Source organism: Carex rostrata, chromosome 31, assembly GCF_964058835.1.
Source record: "Carex rostrata chromosome 31, lpCarRost1.2, whole genome shotgun sequence".
NCBI classification, from domain to species: domain Eukaryota; kingdom Viridiplantae; phylum Streptophyta; class Magnoliopsida; order Poales; family Cyperaceae; genus Carex; species Carex rostrata.
In genome coordinates this window covers 257,168-278,537 of record NC_135948.1, presented here as the reverse complement: position 1 = coordinate 278,537, position 21,370 = coordinate 257,168, and the positions used below count along the sequence as shown (strand labels likewise).

The 21,370-nt window shown below is 34.5% G+C and overlaps 2 protein-coding genes across 11 annotated transcripts; one reads left to right on the top strand and one right to left on the bottom strand.

Annotated features, from left to right (window-relative positions):
* Nucleotides 1-376: 376 nt before the first annotated feature.
* LOC144547474 (protein ZINC INDUCED FACILITATOR-LIKE 1-like) lies at nucleotides 377-20,156 on the bottom strand. 8 transcript variants are annotated; one of them, XM_078296131.1, is made up of 17 exons: nucleotides 19,854-20,096; nucleotides 19,234-19,274; nucleotides 4,946-5,006; nucleotides 4,506-4,608; nucleotides 4,317-4,419; nucleotides 4,179-4,232; nucleotides 4,032-4,094; nucleotides 3,896-3,945; nucleotides 3,722-3,797; nucleotides 3,124-3,309; nucleotides 2,954-3,041; nucleotides 2,472-2,557; nucleotides 2,262-2,369; nucleotides 1,881-1,925; nucleotides 1,688-1,776; nucleotides 1,083-1,126; nucleotides 377-681 (listed from the first exon to the last, which is right to left on the bottom strand). In XM_078296131.1, the coding sequence occupies exons 1-17, from the start codon at nucleotides 20,011-20,013 to the stop codon at nucleotides 590-592; spliced, it is 1,449 nt and encodes a 482-aa protein (XP_078152257.1). In that variant the 5' UTR covers nucleotides 20,014-20,096; the 3' UTR covers nucleotides 377-589. The 8 variants fall into 8 exon arrangements, 6 of the variants coding, with proteins under 6 accessions (XP_078152257.1, XP_078152259.1, XP_078152261.1 ...); XM_078296133.1 differs by lacking the exons at nucleotides 19,234-19,274; nucleotides 19,854-20,096 and adding exons at nucleotides 5,096-5,136; nucleotides 5,521-5,935; XR_013509088.1 differs by lacking the exons at nucleotides 377-681; nucleotides 1,083-1,126; nucleotides 1,688-1,776; ... (10 more) ...; nucleotides 4,506-4,608; nucleotides 4,946-5,006 and adding exons at nucleotides 14,783-14,995; nucleotides 15,222-15,265; nucleotides 15,817-15,905; ... (10 more) ...; nucleotides 18,833-18,935; nucleotides 19,072-19,132 and having other exon boundaries at nucleotides 19,854-20,155.
* Nucleotides 12,170-14,152, top strand: LOC144547477 (uncharacterized). 3 transcript variants are annotated; one of them, XM_078296142.1, is made up of 5 exons: nucleotides 12,170-12,312; nucleotides 12,470-12,602; nucleotides 13,153-13,265; nucleotides 13,343-13,514; nucleotides 13,841-14,152. In XM_078296142.1, the coding sequence occupies exons 1-5, from the start codon at nucleotides 12,179-12,181 to the stop codon at nucleotides 13,997-13,999; spliced, it is 711 nt and encodes a 236-aa protein (XP_078152268.1). In that variant the 5' UTR covers nucleotides 12,170-12,178; the 3' UTR covers nucleotides 14,000-14,152. The 3 variants fall into 3 exon arrangements, with proteins under 3 accessions (XP_078152268.1, XP_078152267.1, XP_078152266.1); XM_078296141.1 differs by having other exon boundaries at nucleotides 13,147-13,265; XM_078296140.1 differs by having other exon boundaries at nucleotides 13,024-13,265.
* Nucleotides 20,157-21,370: the final 1,214 nt, after the last annotated feature.

Here is a 21,370-nt window from a genome sequence, read left to right as displayed (position 1 = left end):
ACAAAGATGTAATATCCATTGCGGCAAATTAGGTATTTTAGTAAAAGTGAAATTAGAATTTGTAAGCACATCATAAGCTATGTTCATGCTTGTTTTGCTATATAATTGAATACTGCGGTTATGGATTTGCCCATTTGCATTTTGCAGCACCCTCTCTTCTGTCATTTAAACTATAAAGCACACATGTCATGTTATTATTAGAACTGATGCATGATACATTTGGTTAAAAATGTATAACTTTCAATCCTATTCCTCTTGCTATTGAACGCAATGATTACATCAAAACAATAGTCAACTCGTTGCAAGACTAATTTTACTGCATTACTATTTAATATTTTAATTAATGTAAGGATCAGCTAGTACTATGCCCCTACACTTAAATTACAAAATATTTGATCTCAAGTCCTTCCATTGACTATTGACTAAACAGCATCCACTAATTACAAACAAATTACGAATCCCATCAAACATTTTCTTTTTCTTCCACTAAATTTCAATTCAAAGAATTGCAAAAAAAAATCAAGAAGCATAGGCTTAAGCCTATACGAACATATCACCAAAGCTAGTATGCTTCTCTAAATGAAAGAACTTACTCATCAGGGACCAACAAAAATGGTTTAAATGTCAAAACAAGCCCTACGAACTCCACCATATTCAAAATAAAGAACACCATGTGATCACCTGCAAATTTGCTAGAAAAATTAGAAAATTTTGCTTGATCTCTCTATTTTTATTTGCCTTGTCTGATGACATTGATACGGATATAGCCCCAAATTGTTCTATCAAGGATTGTTTTTCCATTACATATCCAATTTTTAAGCCCTTATAAGAACTATGTACCCCGTCAATTAGACATTTTATTTTTTGATGGTTAGCGGCGAAGTTTGCCACTAACAAATATATTGATTAAAAAAGTTTTAATTACATAATTACATAATAGCAAAGAAAAGAATCTCCCAAATTACCCAGGAGAAACCTCTAGTCTAGCCCCCGATAGCTAACTTGCAAACAAAGCCATCAATTAGACATTGAAACCCAATGAACATGTAAACAAAAAAAATGAGTAGAGAATTGATAATAACCTGGAAAGAAGAAAGCATGCTGACGCTTTTGTGCCCATGAGAATCTGCATGTATTATGTCAGTGGAGTTAAGAAAATATGTAATTAATAAAAATAACAATATTCCTAAACGCGCTGTTACTTCTCAATCATTATGGTAAACATCTTAATTTTAATATTTTACCGGGCATACTGCAAGTTTTCTTTTGACCTTCTTTTTTTGTTTTTTTTCCCCTTTTTTAAGGGATAACAGTAACGGTTAAAATCATCAGGGGGAGAGTAATGGATAAAGTGATACTCTAAAAAAAGCTAGGGGAAACAAAACTATTTTACACCATAATATAAGAAAGGAGAAGTGTATATTCAATTTTATGGTTTAACAGTTCCGAAAATGGATCTGTAGATTATTAAACCAAAGCATATAAACTGAACAAGGCATGAGACTCCAAACTTTCTAGGATTAGAATCACAATTTCAACTAGTCGGGAAAATTTGCAAAGGCTGACTTTTTGAGAGGAACAAGGGTTTCAGTGACCCAACAAGTTTTGGGGCTCCAAATTGTTTTTTTTCTTTCTATTTTGATCATTAAAAAAAAAATGCAATATAGGGGTGTTAATGATTACTCACATAATACCAGCTGCAGCAGGTGCAATTGCTTTGAAGAAAGACATGCCAGTCATAGAAATCCCATTTGCTGCTCCCCTTTGGTCTTGAGGCTGTCTCATTAATTACTTGGTAAGAATGATATAAGAATATTCTAATCAAGTGGATAATTATTATGAAAGTTGGTAACTAAAAGATTGCTCCATTTCGAACTTACCACAGCATTGTTTTGTAGAATAAATGTGGCAGTGATCATAGTCACCTGTTTTGTTCGAAGTTTCAAAAAATCAGTATAGTAAAATCATAGGGCTTCAGTTATGAACCAAAATACCATTACGTTGATATCTAGATACATGGTAAACACCACCCATTCCGCAGCTTTTATCTTTCACTATGTGGAAATAAATGGAGACTAATGATGCTTGGGTGTTTTTATAAAAAGAAAGGGCACAATTTTTGTATTTGGCTCTGTCCAATATATACAACTTATTGTAGGTCGCATGATATGTTGAATTTCAATATACAGTGGTTTACATGAAATTGACCCGTTATCAGGGAAGTTACAAAATTGTATAATTTTCTGTAGAGATGTACTAACAGAGAGTATGCTTTTCAGCACAGATGCACAGGTGACAACAATTCGAGCACTAGGTCCTGATAGGTATGTCATGAAGGGATACCCAAAAAGCAAGGGCAAAGTTAAAACCTGGGGTGAAAAAAAAAGAAGTAAAAATAGCAAGTTCTGTAAGTTATATGGATCAGAGAAAAATATAACAAAAACCACCAAAAATGGAGTAAGAAATTTTACCGCACATATGCGTGCTGAAATAATGGGTCCCGTCAATTTCTCTAGTCGAGGGTAAATAAATAGCTGGTATACCAGAAGACTAAAACCTAAAAAATGATAAATAACAAATTTGAAGTAGATATAGAACAGCATTGGGTTGTATCAATCAAATCAAGTGCTTGAGTATATGGGTGCAAAACACATCAAAGTTATATAAATGATACAAATCAAGTTTACCATTCAGGGTATGATTACCATATAATTCAGGTTTGTCTGACAATTGTTTTTCCACCATACTCCTAATTCAGAGGTATGCATCTGTTGAACTCCACATTTTAAGTTCTCAACCTCTTTTACTTTTGATTTTTGAGCTTTTGATGGTTTCAATGGCTTTAATTTTCTTAGCATGGCTCACTGGGAACTTTTCACTAGATACTGTGCCAATCAGGTATTGCATTAGCATTACCAGTACCAGAGTAATATTGTAACTTCACTGCAAGTACCTGATATTGCAAGGACTTGGCCGACATCTCCAGATGAAAAGCTAAGCCCACCATATTTTCTGCCACTTTCAGCCCATAGAGAAAGTACCTGTCATACACACGGCATTTACAAATCACATACAGTACGAAGTTAAATATTCCATAATGATAGATTAAAGGAACTATATCACCTCAGTATAAGCCATGTCATGAAGAGAGAAAATGCAATAGACAATTATTGATGACATCAGTGGCCAGTTCTTCAACAAACTCTTCTTCGGTGGCGAGGCCTCGGTTTCTTTTGCATTACCTTTTGTTTCTGGTGAAGCCTCTAAGACTTCCACTTTCCCATTAGTTCTATGATTGTGCAATGTCTCCTGGATATAAATATTGTTATGTTAAAAAAACATTTTTCTTCACTCCAAGAATTGCAAAGAATAAAGCTTTACAGGGTAATGTACTATTGTGCCCCTGTAAATGTCTAAAAGTACCTTATATATCCCCATACAAAATGAAATAACATTGGAATACATATACATACCGCAGCACAATGTCCAATTTACATATTGTTTCCTATTTAGTCCAAAAATTGTCCAATGTAAACACCAAAAGAACAATAGATTAAGGCCAATTTAGGGGCATTTAGAGAAACAGGAGAGAAACATTTAAGTTATAACTCTCCATGTCTTAGAGTGGCATATAAAATATTTTTTTTATCTTTAGGGTTATGAACGATATATCTGATGATTAATCTGGGCGTACTATAAACTAATTCCAATTTTTCCATACCGGGATCCATATACAGCTTATTAACACAGCAACGGCAAATAGGCTTATTGCAAGACAAGGTAAGAAGTAGGGGAACCTACAATTAAACATTAATAAAGAGAAAATATACATTAAATGTAAGAAAATCAAGGAAAGTTTAATAATAAGAAGATAAGTTTTTCTAAAAGGTTCAACCTCCCAAAGATGGATTCCTGAGAAAAGACATTAGGATACTTCTCAGCAGGCTGTTACAAAGTGCAGACAGAAGTTATTATTGAGAATTAAGATTAAATGAAATTGAACTATTATTGATGCCAAAAAAGGTATTAACCTGTGAAAGATAGCCCCCTACTGCAGGACCTACTATCAAGCCTATTGCCCATGCTGTGCTGACCTTAATTAAAAATAAAACAATTCAAATAATAATAGGAAAAGAATGAAACATAACAACTTCAACAAGCTTATTTAGTGTATTTACAAGTGATAATGCGAGCGCCTGGTGTTCCTTGTTGCAAACTTCTATTGAATAGGCCTGGTAAAGAAAACAATTGTTAATGTAATAACTATGTAATAGTAAAAATATAACAACTTGGGAGATAATTTTTTGGAAGACCACCTTGATTGGGCCCAGTAAACCATTGAGAGCGCCAAGAAGGAATCGCGTAATAATAGCCATCCAATAATTCACACTCAAACCAAACAATGTGTTGAATATTATCCTGAAAATTTAAAAGAGATACAATTGCTGATTTTTTTTAAAATAACTTCTTTTTTTTTTCTTTTTTTGGTGTGGGTGGTAACTAACACGGCTATGATACCGATGATGATAACCGGCTTCCTACCGTGTCGGTCTGCCACAATTCCCCAAATAGTCGAGGTTAGTGCTCTTCCAAACATGAATGAAGCACCTGCAAGAATGATAACCTAAATACACTTGGCTTCGATTGTAAATATTTTTTCTTATTAATAGAATTGTCAGTGCCGTCCCGGCAACTGACCTTTAAAAAAGAAAAGAAAATATAAATACATAAAAACAGAGTGTTTTAGCATAGTACTCCCGTTTGACTTGTTTCCAGCTTAGAGTTTATCCAGGCTTTTTTTTTGTTTTGTTTTTTTTTTCCTCTTATACAATTGACTAAATTTCCCTGGTTGGTCAAACAATAAAGCAGATCATCAATAGCACAAAATTGATTCCAATAAGGCAAGTCATAATTAAATTTTGAATAAGAGCTACTCAAAACTTACCAACAAAGCCAGCATAAAATCCAATATCTTCTTCACTTTTGGCAACTTTCAAATCTCTGATCTGTTAGAGGGAAAAAAAAAAAAAAGTTGTGTCAACATGACCATAGGATGAGAATATTATTTAATTAAAGAGTGTGATGTTGTACATACCATGAAATATAAGAAAGGAAACAGTGATGCTATTGGAAGACCTGGAAAAAGAAAGATATATAGGAAAGTAGAAGCATTAGCTGAATAACTAATTATGAGTTTTCAAATAATTAAGTTGGTGAGGAACCAGAAAGAGCTTTCTGCCTGAATTGAAGTATGGATGAAAAAGTGTTAAAGATGTGGTGAATTGAACAGCGACAATGTGAACCTTAATTTTACCAGATTTAATTTCGTGCAGGCAGGGTTGGTACTTGGCATTCTGGCCATTGCCTATTATTATTATTATTATTATTATTATTATTATTATTTTACTTGCATCAATTAACAAAGTGTTAGTGTTACGCTACTAAAATTAGGAGGGAAAACTTTTGTACACCACTACCGTTCATAAGATCATCCCAAAATCGATCGAGAGAGACACGTACCAGTGCAAAGAGTGACGATCCAAACATACAGAAATTCTCGGTACGGAATCCCTCTGTTGCGCTCATTTTTTAGCTCTTGGACGCAACCGGGACAGTTGTCGTAGTACACCTTCCTCTTATCCAACAATGGCACCTGATCTCCCTCCGCCATCTTCTCTCTCTCTCTCTCTCTCTCTCTCTCTCTCTCTGTCTCTACAAGCGTAGGTACGAATGGGAGGGAGAAGAGAAGTAGAGAACCACCTACTTAGGTTGGAGCGAAGCGACTCAAGCGAGCTAAGAAGGAGCGACTTGCTTTCTTTGATTTGAAACGGAACTCTCTCTCTCTCTTTGTTTCTTTGATTTCGATTGCATCATCTCCTGCGTCATAAACTTCCCCTCTGTTTCATATTATATTATCCTTTATTTATACCTCTTCAGTCTTCCTATTCAAGTATTCCGTTCCGAGAAACAAAAAAAAACAAAAAAGAACTCCAAGGGACGAATCAAAATCGAATTCAACCAAGTATTTAATTCTGTCGTTGAGCCTGGAAACAAAAACTCCAGATTGGGATTTGGGAGTTGGGACCGAATTCGTATCCTCTGAGATATCTCAAGCTTTGCGTGACTTTATGGAAAATCCCAACCGTTTAAATACGTTGTGCACGAATCTCAAAGTACATATAATACTGACCCCTACATCACACAGTACTAGGAATCGAATGAGGGATATATTATATTATATTATATATAGTCCGATCGAGAAACAGTCGGCTGATCCAACTCTATCTAGAACACGTGGCGCTTCTTAAGAAATCTAATATTTGGTTGGATGGGAAATTAAACTGAAATGCTTAATTAACATGTGGTTTGAATTCTAATGCCACGTTATAGATCGATTATGTATCATTTAATTACGGTACTGCACTTTGTTCAATACTCAATAGAATTAATGAGATCTATTAAAACACCAGCAACGGCAACCACCCAAGCTATCCCATTAATTGTGTGATTGAAATTCGGTATTTATTTAAACATAATTAAACTGTCTGTTTTTGAGATTCGTACGTAGCACAACTAATAATTCTAGCCGTGTCATCTCTAGCTGGAATTGATCAGAAGCATTAATTAGTTAATTATGTCAATCTTGGTTTCATTGGGAATTTCAAATTTGGGATCGTCAATTATATATATTCGTTGAGAGGTGATTTTCACTTCCTTAATTAATTTGTAGGAATATATAACTGGATTAATTTGTCCAGCTAGCTAGCTTCCATGATGGGACAGTCGACTTAGACTAATTAGTTCTGTACTACATGGTAAACCGGACATCTCCAGTCTCCAGAATCTCTAGCTACCCTCTACACTGCTGCATCATCTAACTTCAATTAGATCGAGCCGTTCAATCAAAACCACTAGCTTCAAATCAGCGGCTGTTATCTGATGCAACTGCGCAGATGAACTGACAGTCTCCCAGATGATGAAACAACTCAAGTTTTTTCCTTCTACGATGCCTTTGGAATTTCTTAGTTTAACGGTGCATATAAACGATTTTTTTTATAAACCATAATTACAACAAAAAAAAATTATCAAACTAACATGATTACATTTTTTTACAAAAAACTATAAGAACCGAAATGTCATTTCGGTCCCGAATTTTTTTTGAACCGAAATGACATTTCAGTCCCTAGTGATTTCACATTTTTCAGACCCGTGGCCACATAAAATCCTAAACTGATGATTCCTGGCCGAAACTTAGGAGTTCCGGGCCGAAACTGAGCCAAAACAAAGGCCTAGAAAAGAAAGAAAAAAAACACATGAGACCAAATTGGTAATTCGGTCCCAGCTAAAAAACAGTGGACTGAAATGGCATCTCAGTCCAAGGTATTACACCAACAACAACAACAACAACCAAGCCTTTAGTCCCAAACGAGTTGGGGTAGGCTAGAAATGAAACTCAATCACAATCAAACAATAACGATAAGTAATAATAAAGTAGTCATAAAATAAAAGTAATAAAAATAAAAGTGAAAGTGAAAGTGATAGTAATAATACTAATGCTAATATTAACTATATTCTACCTAATCGTAGAGGTCAAAGTCCTAAGCTTACATCCTAGACTCCAACTTCCTACTCCTATGACCTAAGACCTATAATACTATCTCCAAATAATCCCTAACCAGCACTAGGTCATGGTTCTGGTACGTGGATCACTAGCTTCCACGCGCTCCTGTCCGAAGCCGACTCCTTCGCTATATTCCACTCCTTCAAGTCTCTTTTTACTGCTTCGTCCCATGTCAATCGTGGCCGACCTCTGCCTCTCCTTGTGTTTTCGATACACCTTATAATTCCAGTACGCACTGGTGCTTCAGGAGGCCTCCTTTGGAGATGTCCAAACCATCTCAAACGATTTTGGATGATCTTCTCTTCAATCGGTGCTACCCTTAGTCTGTCATGTATATCATCATTTCTGATGCGGTCTCGTCTTGTATGCCCACAACTCCAACGCAACATACGTATCTCTGCTACACTTATCTTCTGAACATGTTGCCTTTTAGTAGCCCAACATTCTGCCTTATATAATATCGCAGGTCTGAAATTATTAGGGATCGAAATGTCATTTCGATTCAAAAAAAAAAAAATGCCAAGAAGGGTAGAAGAGATGTCTAGAGATTTTGTAAAGTTACGTATATTTCAAGTGTTTACATATTATGGATGATTTTTTTATTTCAAGTGTTTACTTATATTATTTTTTTTCCTTATTTTTCTATAGTACATGCTAAAGGCAAATCACAAATGCTTACTTAATGAAGGTGGACAAAAATAATTCCAAAGATCTCCAAGAGCCACCAGTAGACGAGAAAATATTTTAAGCCCGTGATGGAGGTTACCATTGGGAAATTATGACCACTAACGGATTCGAGTCGCTAAAGGCAGTCTTCAAGCAAAGTCGGACGTTGCATGTGACTGCAATTGTAGAGGAAACCTCCTACAAGTTAACTACATAGTTTTAGGAACGGCGTTCTAATGCCAATGAACTAAGGACGAGAAATCAGACATTTTCAACAATGGTGGAGGAGAAACTAAGAAAACATAGGGAGAAAGGTGTAGCTATGACCGTGGTTGTGATGGGTAATTCAGGTACATAATTTGAAGTGCAAAATCCAAATGAGTTCGTTCCTACTAGCCGTAGACCAGATGACACTATGGAGTTTGTGAAGAGGGCTTGCAAGTATGTTGTTATATTGTGAGCTAACAATACGGTAATGCCAAGGAATTCAACTAGCTCACATACCCTGTTCTCACGTGATGGCGGTGTGCCGAGTGAGAAAATTCGGCGAGGATGACCATGTCGCTGACATGTATCGTACCGAAATCGGTTGATTCTAAATAACAATTCCTAACAATTTAAAAAGTAATTTAAAAAAACAATTATAAAAATACCTGGAGTCGCCAAAAAAATCATCCGAAATCACCTTTCTCTTTCTCTTTGCCTTTGCTCTGATGTTGGAATGAATTTTGTGTGGGCAGGAGAGAGAAAAAAACCAATTTATTGTTGGAATGAATTTAGTGTAGGTTTTATAATTGACTGCCCCTGATGGTTTTGGTAGGTGACCGCCCCAAAGGGGGCGGTTTGGTGCTAAAAGTTGGCCACCGCACCCCCCCCTTCTCCGGAGCGGTCAGAGCATTTAAAAAAACGAGGGCTTATTTGTTAATTTCATTATTTTTTAGGGTATTAATAAAAAAAATTGGGTCTAAATGCAGCAACAGGTTTAATTTCGTTAAGTAATTAAGAAATTTAGCAGCATTGTGAAATTTAAAAATATTAAAAAGAATTGTAAAAGTTCGACATATGAAAAATTTACAAAATTATGAAAAAGGATATATTTGCATAATTTAATAAAGATAATGATGAACATATAATACATTTTTTTTATGAATTTATAATAATGATCGCATATTCATATAGTTTTTCTTGATTTTTGTTAAATTCTCATAAAAATGACGAACTTGAGTTCTGTATAATTAATTTTATCATCATTCGCATCAGAGTTCGTTTAGATGCATCTTTCAAATAAATTTCTTTAGGACTATCTGCATTTTCAAATGAAGCTGCATAAAAATTGCATAATATATTAATTCACATGATGCTCACCTCATTTTCACAAGTAATTAAAAAGAGATCAACTAACTATCCTCCAATTCATTTCTCTCATTTATTCCTCTGTCAATAAATGTCTTTGTTAACAACTAATTAAGAGGGGGACCACAACATCCAACACTAAAAGACAAAACAAAATGCGTCATTATCGATTATTAAGTTGAGGGGCCGCTCATTTACTGGGTGGACTACTAACTACTTGAGGGACCGCTTAATATTTGATAGATTTTACAACTGGCGTGTGCAAATATGAATACATATGCACGCAAGTGTTAATATATAATAGATCAAGTATTCATACCTAAGATATCAAATATTTTTTTAAAAATGGACATATCACACCCATCTTTTACACGTTTTTAGAGGTGGGTTTTTTTTTCCCCCGTTCAATCTCGCCAATATTTCTGACGATCTGTGATGAAATTTGTGAATCTAATATCACGAACGTCTTTTACGTAATTTTCTCTTTCAAATGAGATCCATGATGACATACTTTCGAGTCGTCCGTCGCATAAGTATTTATATCTTGTCATGTAGTTTCATACTCGTCGGGTAAGTATTCTACCACGTTGAGCAAGTATTCATACATCTTTGTGCAAGTATTAATACTTCGTCAAGCAAGTATTCATACCTCGTTGGAAAAGTATTCATAAATCGCCTACCTGCCTTGTTGCCGGGGGATCGGTAGGAGCCGATGGATAGGAAGTCGAAGGTGATGCAGTCTGGATCCAAATCGCGATGAGTTATGAATACTTGCATGACGAGGTATGAATGCTTGCACTACGAGGTATGAATGCTTGCACTACGAGGTATGAATACTTGTGCGGCAGACAACTCAAAAGCACTTCATCATAGATCTCATTTGAAAGAGAAAATTACGTAGAAAACGCCTGTGACTTTAGATTCGCAAAAAAATTCACAGATTGTCAGAAATATGGGCGACATTGAAGTAAGAAAAAAAATCATCTTTAAAAATGTGTAAAAAATGAGTATGTGATAAGAAAGATTGTTTAAAGAAATACTTGACATCTTACATATGGATACTTACTATATTATATGTTAATACTTGTGTGTATAAGTATACATATTTACGCGTATCAATTGTAAAGTTTTTCAAATATAAGTGGCCCTCCAGTTAATTAGCGGTCCCCCACATTATTAATGATCGATACATATTTTATTTTGTCTTTTTGTGCTGGAAGTTGTGGCTTCCTCATATAATTAATGTCGGAGGATAGACGGGGAAATAACCTGGGAGAAAGAAATTTGTATTCAATTAAAAAACATCACTAATTATTATTTTATAAATCTGTCTCAAAATTTAGCTAACAAACAAAATAATAGTACAATGTCCTTTCTATATTTGACAAATTCTTCATTTGAAATAAAAATTGTTATAAGGAATAAAGGAAACAACGCGAAGCAGACTTCAATTTTATAATAAAAAGTCTAAACTGTAGTAGAAACGTATAAAAAGCATCCTTCACAGTTCACACTGGGACCTGTTCGGCCTCCAATTGAGAATGGACATGAGCACAGGAATTGAACTGAAAAGTACTGTTCCCGTGAGAAAAAAAAATTCAGTTGAACTGAATTTTTTTTTCTCATTGGAACAGTAACTCAGCCGAACAGGACCTAAAGAATGCAGTCGTTTAGAATGATAGGACTGTATTTTATTTTGATTTTTTTTCTTAATGGTTGATGAGAAGGCCAATAACAAGTCTTTAGTCTTTCTAAATTCCAATATATAATATTAGAATGACAATTAAGTACGCAACAAAATTGAATTAATTAAAAGGTTCCGGTAACTCCGACATTTTGAGATGTTATTTTATTAAAATAAAATAAAAGAGACGGACGGAGCTTGTGTTATTGTGCTAAGTTTACGGTTTTAAATATGATAATTGAGTCACTTGATAATGATCAATTATCTAATTCTAACCGAGTGCTGATTCGTACAAATGCTGATTGCTGGGGAAATTAATTGAGTTTACTTGGATCATTGTTTTTATTATCTGTCTCTTCCTCTACACGTCTTTCAAAAATTCAGCGTGAAAAAAAACTAGCGAAATAATTATTAATGGGATGAATTCGGATCCTCAGATATTTGAGAATGGAAGAATTATTAAATTTAGACCGTTTTTTTTACTTAGGAACGAATCTCAAAACAAATTTCCTATCTACAATAGATAATTAGATATTGCCTGCTGCAGGAATCTGGTACGCTACGCTAGGCTGGTACAGTACGGACTACGGAGGAGATCATGAGCACCACATACTATACCCTTGTGCCTTGTCAGCTATACTATACTATACACATGGAAGCCCTTACTCAGTACTTCTGATTCTGATGCAATCAAACACCACGTACTGATCTCTGTGACTCTGTGTCAATTGGCAAGCCTATTCAGAAATCATACAATTAATTAAGTCTGGACTCTGGAGGTTGCAATCAGGAAGCCCGGCCCAAATTGTATCTCGGCCCGGTTCCAATCCGATGACCATTTTATGATTGTGCGAATGGATCATGGGCGATTGGCGATGGAGGCGGTGAGAAGGTGGTTAGTCGATATCTCTGCTTGGAATCCTTCGGAGCACCGTTTTCAGTCCCTACTTTCGCTTCTTCCACCTCAGCAGCAGCCTCAGGTCACAAGGTCGGAATTTTAGCAATTCTCTTCGACCTTACTAGTTTTACAAAAGAAAAGAAAAGAAAAGAGTATCTGTATTAATTTGGTTGAGATGTTTTGTTTTGGATTCTCTTGTTTCTATGTTTCAGTCTGAAACTATCTCATCTTTGCTACTGATTAATAGGTTTGTGAAGCTCGAGGATAGGAAAAGAGCACTTGTCAGCCGGTTACTACAGTACTCCCTTCTCACTCATGTTTTCCGGATTCCATTTCACAAAATAATTATTCTTCATACCACTCAAGGAAAACCATACCTGGTATGATTGCTTCAATGTATCTTTATTTCACTGACGAATGTGTTTTGCAAGTTTGATTCGTTGATGACTTCACTTATATATGCTTAACTTAAGGGGATTCAACAAATCACAACTGAGTATATTTCCATATTTGCTTTTTGGCAGGGTTCACTGCAATTAAGACCCATATACTAGAAAAGGTTGATTTCTGAGGTTGCATGTGCTGGCTATTAAAAAGTTATTTTGACTTGTTCACTTGTAATTAAAACACCAGGGGCAAATTAGTCGTTTCTCCAATGACTTAACCTATCTTTTGTTGGTTCATGTCATTTGCAAATTGCCCATAAAAAGTTGGGTTTTAGTTGTTGTTTGGAGAAATGTGTGTTATTTACAATTATGAGGTCATTCTGGGACTAACTCGTGAGAAAATGTAATTTAACAGAACAATAAGGAGAAACTATCATATCCAAACTTCAACTATAGTGTTTCACATCATGGAGATTATGTTGGTGTGGCATGCGAACCTATTTGTCTTGTTGGCTTTGACATTGTTTCAATCACAAAGCCACAGATGGAAACAACGCTCCAATATTTAAATAATTTCATGCCATATTTCACGCCTTTTGAATGGGACAACATTGTTCATGCTGGGCCATCAAATAATATGCTGACAGAGTTCTACAGGTACAATACTTTCTTAATTGTTATCTTATTTTTGGCTTGAGGTAAATTTATGAACAAAGTTTCATCACTCAGTGTAGGTATTGGTGCCTTAAGGAGGCTTATGTAAAGGCGATTGGAGCTGGACTGGGCTTTGGGTTGAATAGATTGGAATTTCATCATAACAACTGGACGGACATATATCTTTGTATAGATGGCATTAGATCAGACAACTGGAGATTTTTTATCTTTGAACTTGAAAATAACCATCTGGTTAGTTTAATAAGCTATGAAATGTTTATTTGTTCTATATCACTTATAACATAACCAGATAAGGCTTGGCTGGTACAGTACAAATTGTTATTTGCTATTCGTCTAGGGATTTCGGCCAAAGTAAGGCTGCAGTAAATCTGCAAAATTTATTATTTGCAACCCTCTTCTTATTAGTGTTAGTTCTGAAATAGATCTTATAAGTATTAGTGAATCCTATTACCGAAATAACAATTCAGGATCTATGAATTATAGAGAGAACTACTGCAGTGGTTCATTGAGCCTTGTTACATACTAGCATAGAATGCTTAAAATTTATGCAATTACAGGCATGTGTGGCCAAAGGACATCCAAAGGAAGCAATTGAAAGCTACCAAGTTACACTCACAATGGATAGTTTTGATGAAGAAGAGTACCTGCATGCTGTAGAGTTTCCAGAACCCGGTTTCATTTCACTTGTGGTAGATCAATTAGTCATCCAGAGTTAAATGTGAGTTCTTTATATAAAAATGCATAGAGCTCAGTGTAAACTTAATGTTTTTTTTTTTTTTAATTATAGATGTTACTAATTTCTTAATGATTTTACTCAGAAGCAGCTGCTTCTAGCTAGCAGCATATAAAAAATTGCTTTGTACCTACTACACCTATGATGCAGCATCCATTGCACAATCTTAAAAGTGGCCAAGATATCTTTATAAAATTTGACATACAGATGTGCAGTGCTAGTGAAAGTAACATTGCTGATCATGAGTAACGTACTGCACTACCATTTTTATCACTTTTTTTTTAAAGTAGACCTAAAAATACAGTAACTTTTTTACCCCAAGGCCTGTGTACATTTAAAAGACAAGTCTGTTTAAAAATTAATTGGTTTGGATTTCCTCAGGGGAACTGAATCTCCTGCTCACACGGTCTATATATATGTCCAATTGTCCATCCATTTCATACTTGCTTCAATTTGGAATTTGGATGGTCATATTTAAATTTTAAAGTATGGGTTGTCTTTTAAAAACTTAAATACTTTCCATATTTTATATATGACCGTCAAGATTGGAGCAAGCATATAAATGGACGGACGGATGAACCCTGTGATCTAGGAGATTTGGTACTATTTAATTAATATTAATTGTATTTAATGTAAGGATCAGCTAGTAGCCTAGCTAGTACTATAAATATGACCATCCAAAGTTACAAACTTTTTTTTTTTTTTAATCTCAAGTCCTTCCTTCCATTGACTAATCAGTATCCACTAATTACAAACATACTACGAATCCCATCAAACATTTTTTTTCTTCCACTAAATTTCTATTCAAAAGAATTGCAAAAAAACAAGAAGCACAGGCTTTAGCCTTTATGAACATCTAGTATGCTTCTCTAAATAAAGAGCTCAGCTTACTCATCAGGAACCCACAAAAAGGGTTTGAATGTCATAACAAGCCCTACCAACTCCACCATATTCAAAATAAAGAACACCATGTGATCACCTGCATATTTGCTAAAAACGTCAGAAATGTTTGATCTCCTTTCTTTCTTTCTTTTTTTATTTTTTTATTTGCCTTGTCTTGCGACATACATTGATTGGCTCTAGCCCCAAATTGTTCTATCAAGGATTGTTTTTCCATTACATTTCCAATTTTAAGTCCTTAGAAGAACCATGTATCGCCAACTAAACATGTAAAATAATAAAGTAAGTATAGAATTGATAAGAACCTGGAAAGAAGAAAGCATGCTGACGCTTTTGTGCCCATGAGAATCTGCATGTATTATGTCAGTGGAGTAAAGAAAATATGTAATTAATAAAAATAGCAAAATTCTTAAACATGCTGTTGCTTCTCAATCATTATGCTAAACATCTTAATTGTAATATTTTAGTGGGTATATTGCAAGTTTTGTTCTGACCTTTTTTTCCCTTTTTTTAGCTATGACAATAAGGGTCAAGGGTAAAAATCATCAGGGGGAGAGTGATGGATAAAGTGCTGCTCTAAAAAATGTTAGGGGAAAACACAATTATTTACTCCGTGAAGATAAGAATGGAGTAAGTCTGTACACAATTTTATGGTTTAACAGTTCCTCAGATAAAAATGGATCTGTGGATTATTAACCAAGGTATATAAAGTATAAACTGAATAAGGCATGAGACTCCGAACTTTTAAGGATTACAAACACAATTTCAACAAGTCAGGTGAAATTTCAACAAGGATTTCAGTGACCCCACAAGTTTCGGGGTTCCAAAAATGTTTTTTCTTTTTTACATTCTATTTTAATCATTAAAAGAATGCAATATAGGGGTGTTGTGATTACTCACATAATACCAGCTGCAGCTGGCGCGATTGCTTTGAAGAGAGACATGGCAGTCATAGAAATCCCATTTGCTGCTCCCCTTTGGTCTTGAGGCTGTTTCATTAATTACTTGGTATGAATGGTATAAGAATATTTTAATCAAGGAGAACTAATATGAAAATTGGTAACTAAAATATTGCTCCATTTCGGACTTACCACAGCATTGTTTTGTAGAATAAATGTTGCAGTGATTATAGTCACCTGATTTGTCCAAAGTTTCAAAAAATCAGTATAGTAAAATCACAAGGCTTCAGTTATGAACCTATACATTGTTAGGTTGGTATGTAGATACATGGTAAACATCACACACACTCCACAGCTTTAATCTTTTACTATGTGGAAATAAATAAGGACTGATTATGCTTGGGTGTTTTTATAAAAAGAAAGGGCACAAATTATTGATTTGGCTCTGTCCAATACATACAACTTATTGTAGGTTGCATGATATGTTCAATTTCAATATACAGGGATTTGCATGGAATGGCACAAATTTTTTGTTGGCTCTGTCCAATTTATACTACTAATTGTAGGTCGCATGATATGTTTAATTTTTTTTTTTTTTTTTTTGAAAACTTGGTAGTGGTTACCAAGGTGTGATGTGTTGAATTTCAATATACAGGGGTTTACATGAAATTGACCTGTTATCAGGGAAGTTACAAAATTGTATAATTTCTGTAGAGATGTACTAACTACTAACAGCGAGTATATTTTTCAGCAAAGATGCACAGTTGACAACAATTCGAAGACTAGGTCCAGATAGGTATGTCATGAAGGGATACCCAAAAAGCAAGGGCATGATTAAAACCTGAAAAAGGTAAAAATAGCAAATTTGATGAGTTATATGGATCAGAGAAAAAGATAACAAAAACACCAAAAATGGAGTAAGAAATTTTACTGCACATATGCGTGCTGAAATAATGGGCCCCGTCATTTTCTCTAGTCGAGGGTAAATAAATAGCTGGTACACCAGAAGAGCAAAACCTAAAAAATGATATAAATTACAAATTTGAAGTAGATATAGAACTGCAGTGGGTTGCATCAATCAAGTGCTTGAGTATATGGGCACATGCAACATACATGAAAGTTATGTGGATATTACAAATCAAGTTTACCATTCAGGGTATGATTACCATGTAATTGAGGTTTGTCTGACAGTTGTTTTTCCATCATACTCCTAATTCAGAGGTATCAGGTATGCATCTGTTGAACTCCCCATTTTAAGTTTTCATCCCCTTCTACTTTTGAGTTTTGAGCTTTTGATGTTTTCAATGGCTTTAATTTCTTAGCATGGCTCACTGGGGACTGTTCACTAGATACCGTGCGAATTAGGTATTGCATTAGCATTACCAGTGCCGGGGGTAATATGGTAACTTCACTGCATGTACCTGATATTGCAAGGACCTGGCCAACATCTTCAGATGAAAAGCTAAGCCCGCCATATTTTCTGCCACTTTCAGCCCATAAAGAAAATATCTGTCATACACACGGCATTTACAATCACATACATTATGGAGTTAAACATTACAAATGACAGATTAAAGGAACTATATCACCTCAGTATAAGCCATGTCATGAAGAGAGAAAATGCAATAGACAATTATTGATGACATCAGTGGCCAGTTCTTCAATAAACTCTTCTTAGGTGGCGAGGCCTCGGATTCTTTTGTATTACCTTTAGTTTCTGGTGAAGCCTCCAAGGCTTCCACTTTCCCATCAGTTCTATGATTGTGCAATGTCTCCTGGATATAAATATTGTTATGTTAAAAGCAGAATTTTCTTTACTCCAAGAATTGCATAGAATAAAGCTTTTTACAGATTAGTGTATTATTGTTCCCCTGTTCCCCTGTAAATGTCCAAGTACCTCATCTCCTGATACAAAATGAAATAACATTGGACATACTATGACACTGCAGAAAAATGTCGAATTGATACTATGATACTGCAGAAAAATTGTCCAAGGTATACACCAAAAGAACAATTAATTAAGGCCAATGTAGAGGCATTTAGAGAAACAGGAGAGAGACATATTTATGTTATAACTCTCCGTATTATGAAATGGCATATAAAATAATTTTTTTTATCTTTAGGGTTATGAGCGAAATATCTGATGGAGTAATGGTTAATCAGGGTGTCCTATGGAATAATTTCAAATTTTGCATACCGGCAGCCATATGCAGCTTAGTAACACAGCAACGGCAAATAGGCTTGTTACAAGACAGGGTAAGAAGTAGGGAAACCTACAATTAAACATTAATACAGAGAAAACATTATATTAAAATGTAAGTAAATCAAGGAAAATTTGATGAATAAAAAGATAAAGTTTCTAAAAAATGGTTAACCTCCCAAAGATGGATTCTTGAGAAAAGACATTAGGATACTTCTCGGCAGGCTGTTACAAATTAAGCTATATTATATTATATATATTAAGTGTTAATATTCAATAAAAGAAAACTATTCATGCAAAAAAAAAAGGTTAAAAACCTGTGAAAAATAGCCCCCAACTGCAGGACCTACTATCAAGCCTATTGCCCATGCTGTGCTGACCTTTAAAGAATAATACAAAATTTCAAATAATATTCGACTTCCTTGAATGACAAACAACAATATAATTAAGCTTATTTAGTGTTTTTACAATTGATATTGCTAGCGCCTGGTGTTCCTTATTGCAAACTTCTATTGAATAGGCCTGGGAAAGGAAAGAAATCACATGTTAATTTAATAACTGTGTACGTAATAGTGAATATATAACAACTTTTTTTGGAATACCACCCTGATTGGGCCCAGTAAACCATTGAGAGCACCGAGAAGGAATCGCGTAATAACAGCCATCCAATAATCCACACTCAAACCAAACAAGGTGTTGAATATTATCCTGAAAAATTGAAAAGGAGACGCAATTGCTCAAATCCTTTTCCATCGATCTTTTAAACATTTTATTATTATTATTGGGGGGCGGGGGGAGTTGAGCGTAATTAACTAACACGGTTATGATACTGATGATGATAACCGGCTTCCTACCGTGCCGGTCTGCCACAATTCCCCAAATAGTCGAGGTTAGTGCTCTTCCAAACATGAATGACGCACCTACAAGAATGAAAATTTAAATACAGAAAATTAAAACAGAGTGTTTGAGCATAGTACTCGGTTTGACTTGTTTCCAGCTCACAGTTTATGAAGTAATAATTTAATTTTGAATAAGAGGAGCTCATAATTAAGTTACCAACAAAGCCAGCATAAAATCCAATATCCTCTTCACTTTCTGCAACTTTCAAATCTCTGATCTGTTACAGGAAAAAGAAGAAGAAGTTGTGTCAACATGACCATATAATTAAGATGAGAAAATTATTTAATTAAGGCATGTGAGGCTCTACATAGTACATACCATGAAATATAAGAAGGGAAACAGTGATGCTATTGGCAAGCCTGGGAAAAAGAAAGATATGAAATTAACTAGAAGCATTAGCTCGATAACTAATTAATCACGGGTTTTCAAATGACTTGCTAAGATAAGAAACCAGCTCAAATATAATTGTGAATTTGTCTTCTCAAAATATATCCTATACACTTTCTAATATTTGAAATATAACCGTTCAAATCATCTAGGGAATCTTTTACAATTACTAGATCTGGACCGTTCTTTTTAACTGGGCACGAATCTCAAAGCCCGATAATACTGCCCCGTAAAGTGAGGATTTATTCCTCTGCAATACCTGAGAGGATACGAATCTCCTGCCCTGCCCACCAACGGATTCGCAAGGTTATCTTATCTTATATATCTTATCTTATCTATCCCAAAAATGGAGAGAGAGAGAAGGAGAATTAGGGCCTGTTCGGCAAGTTCACTATTCACATGGGAAAAAAAAAATTCAGTTGAACTGAATTTTTTTTTTCCCACGGAAACAGTGTTTTTCAGTTCAAATCCCGTGCCCGCGTCCATTCCCATTTGTCGGCCGAACAGGCCCTAAGGAGGAGGAGGAGAAGGAGAGAGCCGTACGTACGTACCAGCGCAAAGCGTGATGAGCCAAACATAGAGAAATTCTCGGTACGGAATCCCTGTGCTGTGCTCATTTTTGAGGTCTTGAACGCAACCGGGACAGTTGTGGTAGTACACCTTGGCCTTCTTATCCAACAATATTAATAATGGCACATCTACCTCCGCCATCTTAGATTCTTAATTCTCTTTTTTTTTTTTAAACTGATAGAAGCTATCAGTGGTAGATTCTTAATTCTCTCTACCAAGTACCAACACGTACGTACCCTTCATTCATCCTGATTCCTGAGAGGAAAGTAAAAGAAAGAGTCCAATTAAAGCTCTTATCCGAAATCGATTTCATCCGACCATTTAAATTGATTTCATCCGACCATTATTAATTCTTGTCTTGGCCCAGCATGCAAAATCAGATTTAATATAGTCCATTTTCATTTACTCCCAGATTTAATATCAACACCTTATAAAAATACATCACTCTATATAAAATTATAAACTATAAACATTCATTTTTCAACTTAATTATTCATTCATAAAATCAAAATTCAAAAATCTTAATTTTTTTACCTGCATGTAAAAAAAAAAAATATATATATATAAATCATATTTTACGGTTATATTTATTTTAATTAATTAAAAAATTATTAGAAAAAAAATGTCTATAATGAAAGTACAAAAATAAAATTAAATAAAGACATTTCAAACCTCTAGTTTATCTGTTCAAATTTTCTAATGAATGCTTAAAAGCACCATACAAATTCAGAATCGCTACCCAAAATCGCAGGATTCATGATTTAATTTGATTTGATTTCATAAGAATTACTTTTTAAATATAGTTGGAACCTTTCCTCTGTAAAAATATCCGTTATTTAGTTTGCGTTGAGAATATAAATTTTTTGTTCATTTGTGATACTTTATTGATATCAGTAATGTATATGAAGGAAATAAGTTACATATTAAAGAAAAATAACAAAAAGAAAGCACGAAACTACCCAACTTTGAAAGTGAAAGGGTGTTTTTTTTTCTTTAATCGAAAAAATAATAAAAGTAATATAACTTATTTTTTCAAGAGACTTTGATATGTATATATATCATATTAAATAGTTTTGATTCATCGTTTATATATATAGAGAGAGAGAGTGACTAATGTGCATTCATATGCATATGGCCCGATATGCATACGATTCAAATTTGAAATTTTAAAATTCAAAACGTCGATTCGAACCATTCATCTTGTTCTCCATATTAATATGTACTTGGGGACCAAATTTTACATTTTTTTTCTGAATTTTTTTACTATTTATTAAGCCACTTTGAAAATTGTTAATTCAACGGTGACTTAACAAAACAGTAAAATCAGCAGTCACTGTTGAATCAGCAATTTTTAAAGTGGCTTAATAAATAGTAAAAAAATTCAGAAAAATATAAAATTTGGTCTCCAATCACATATTAATATGGAGAACAAGATGAACGGTTTGGATCGACGTTTTGGATTTTGAAATTTCAAATTTAGACCGTATGAATATCGGGC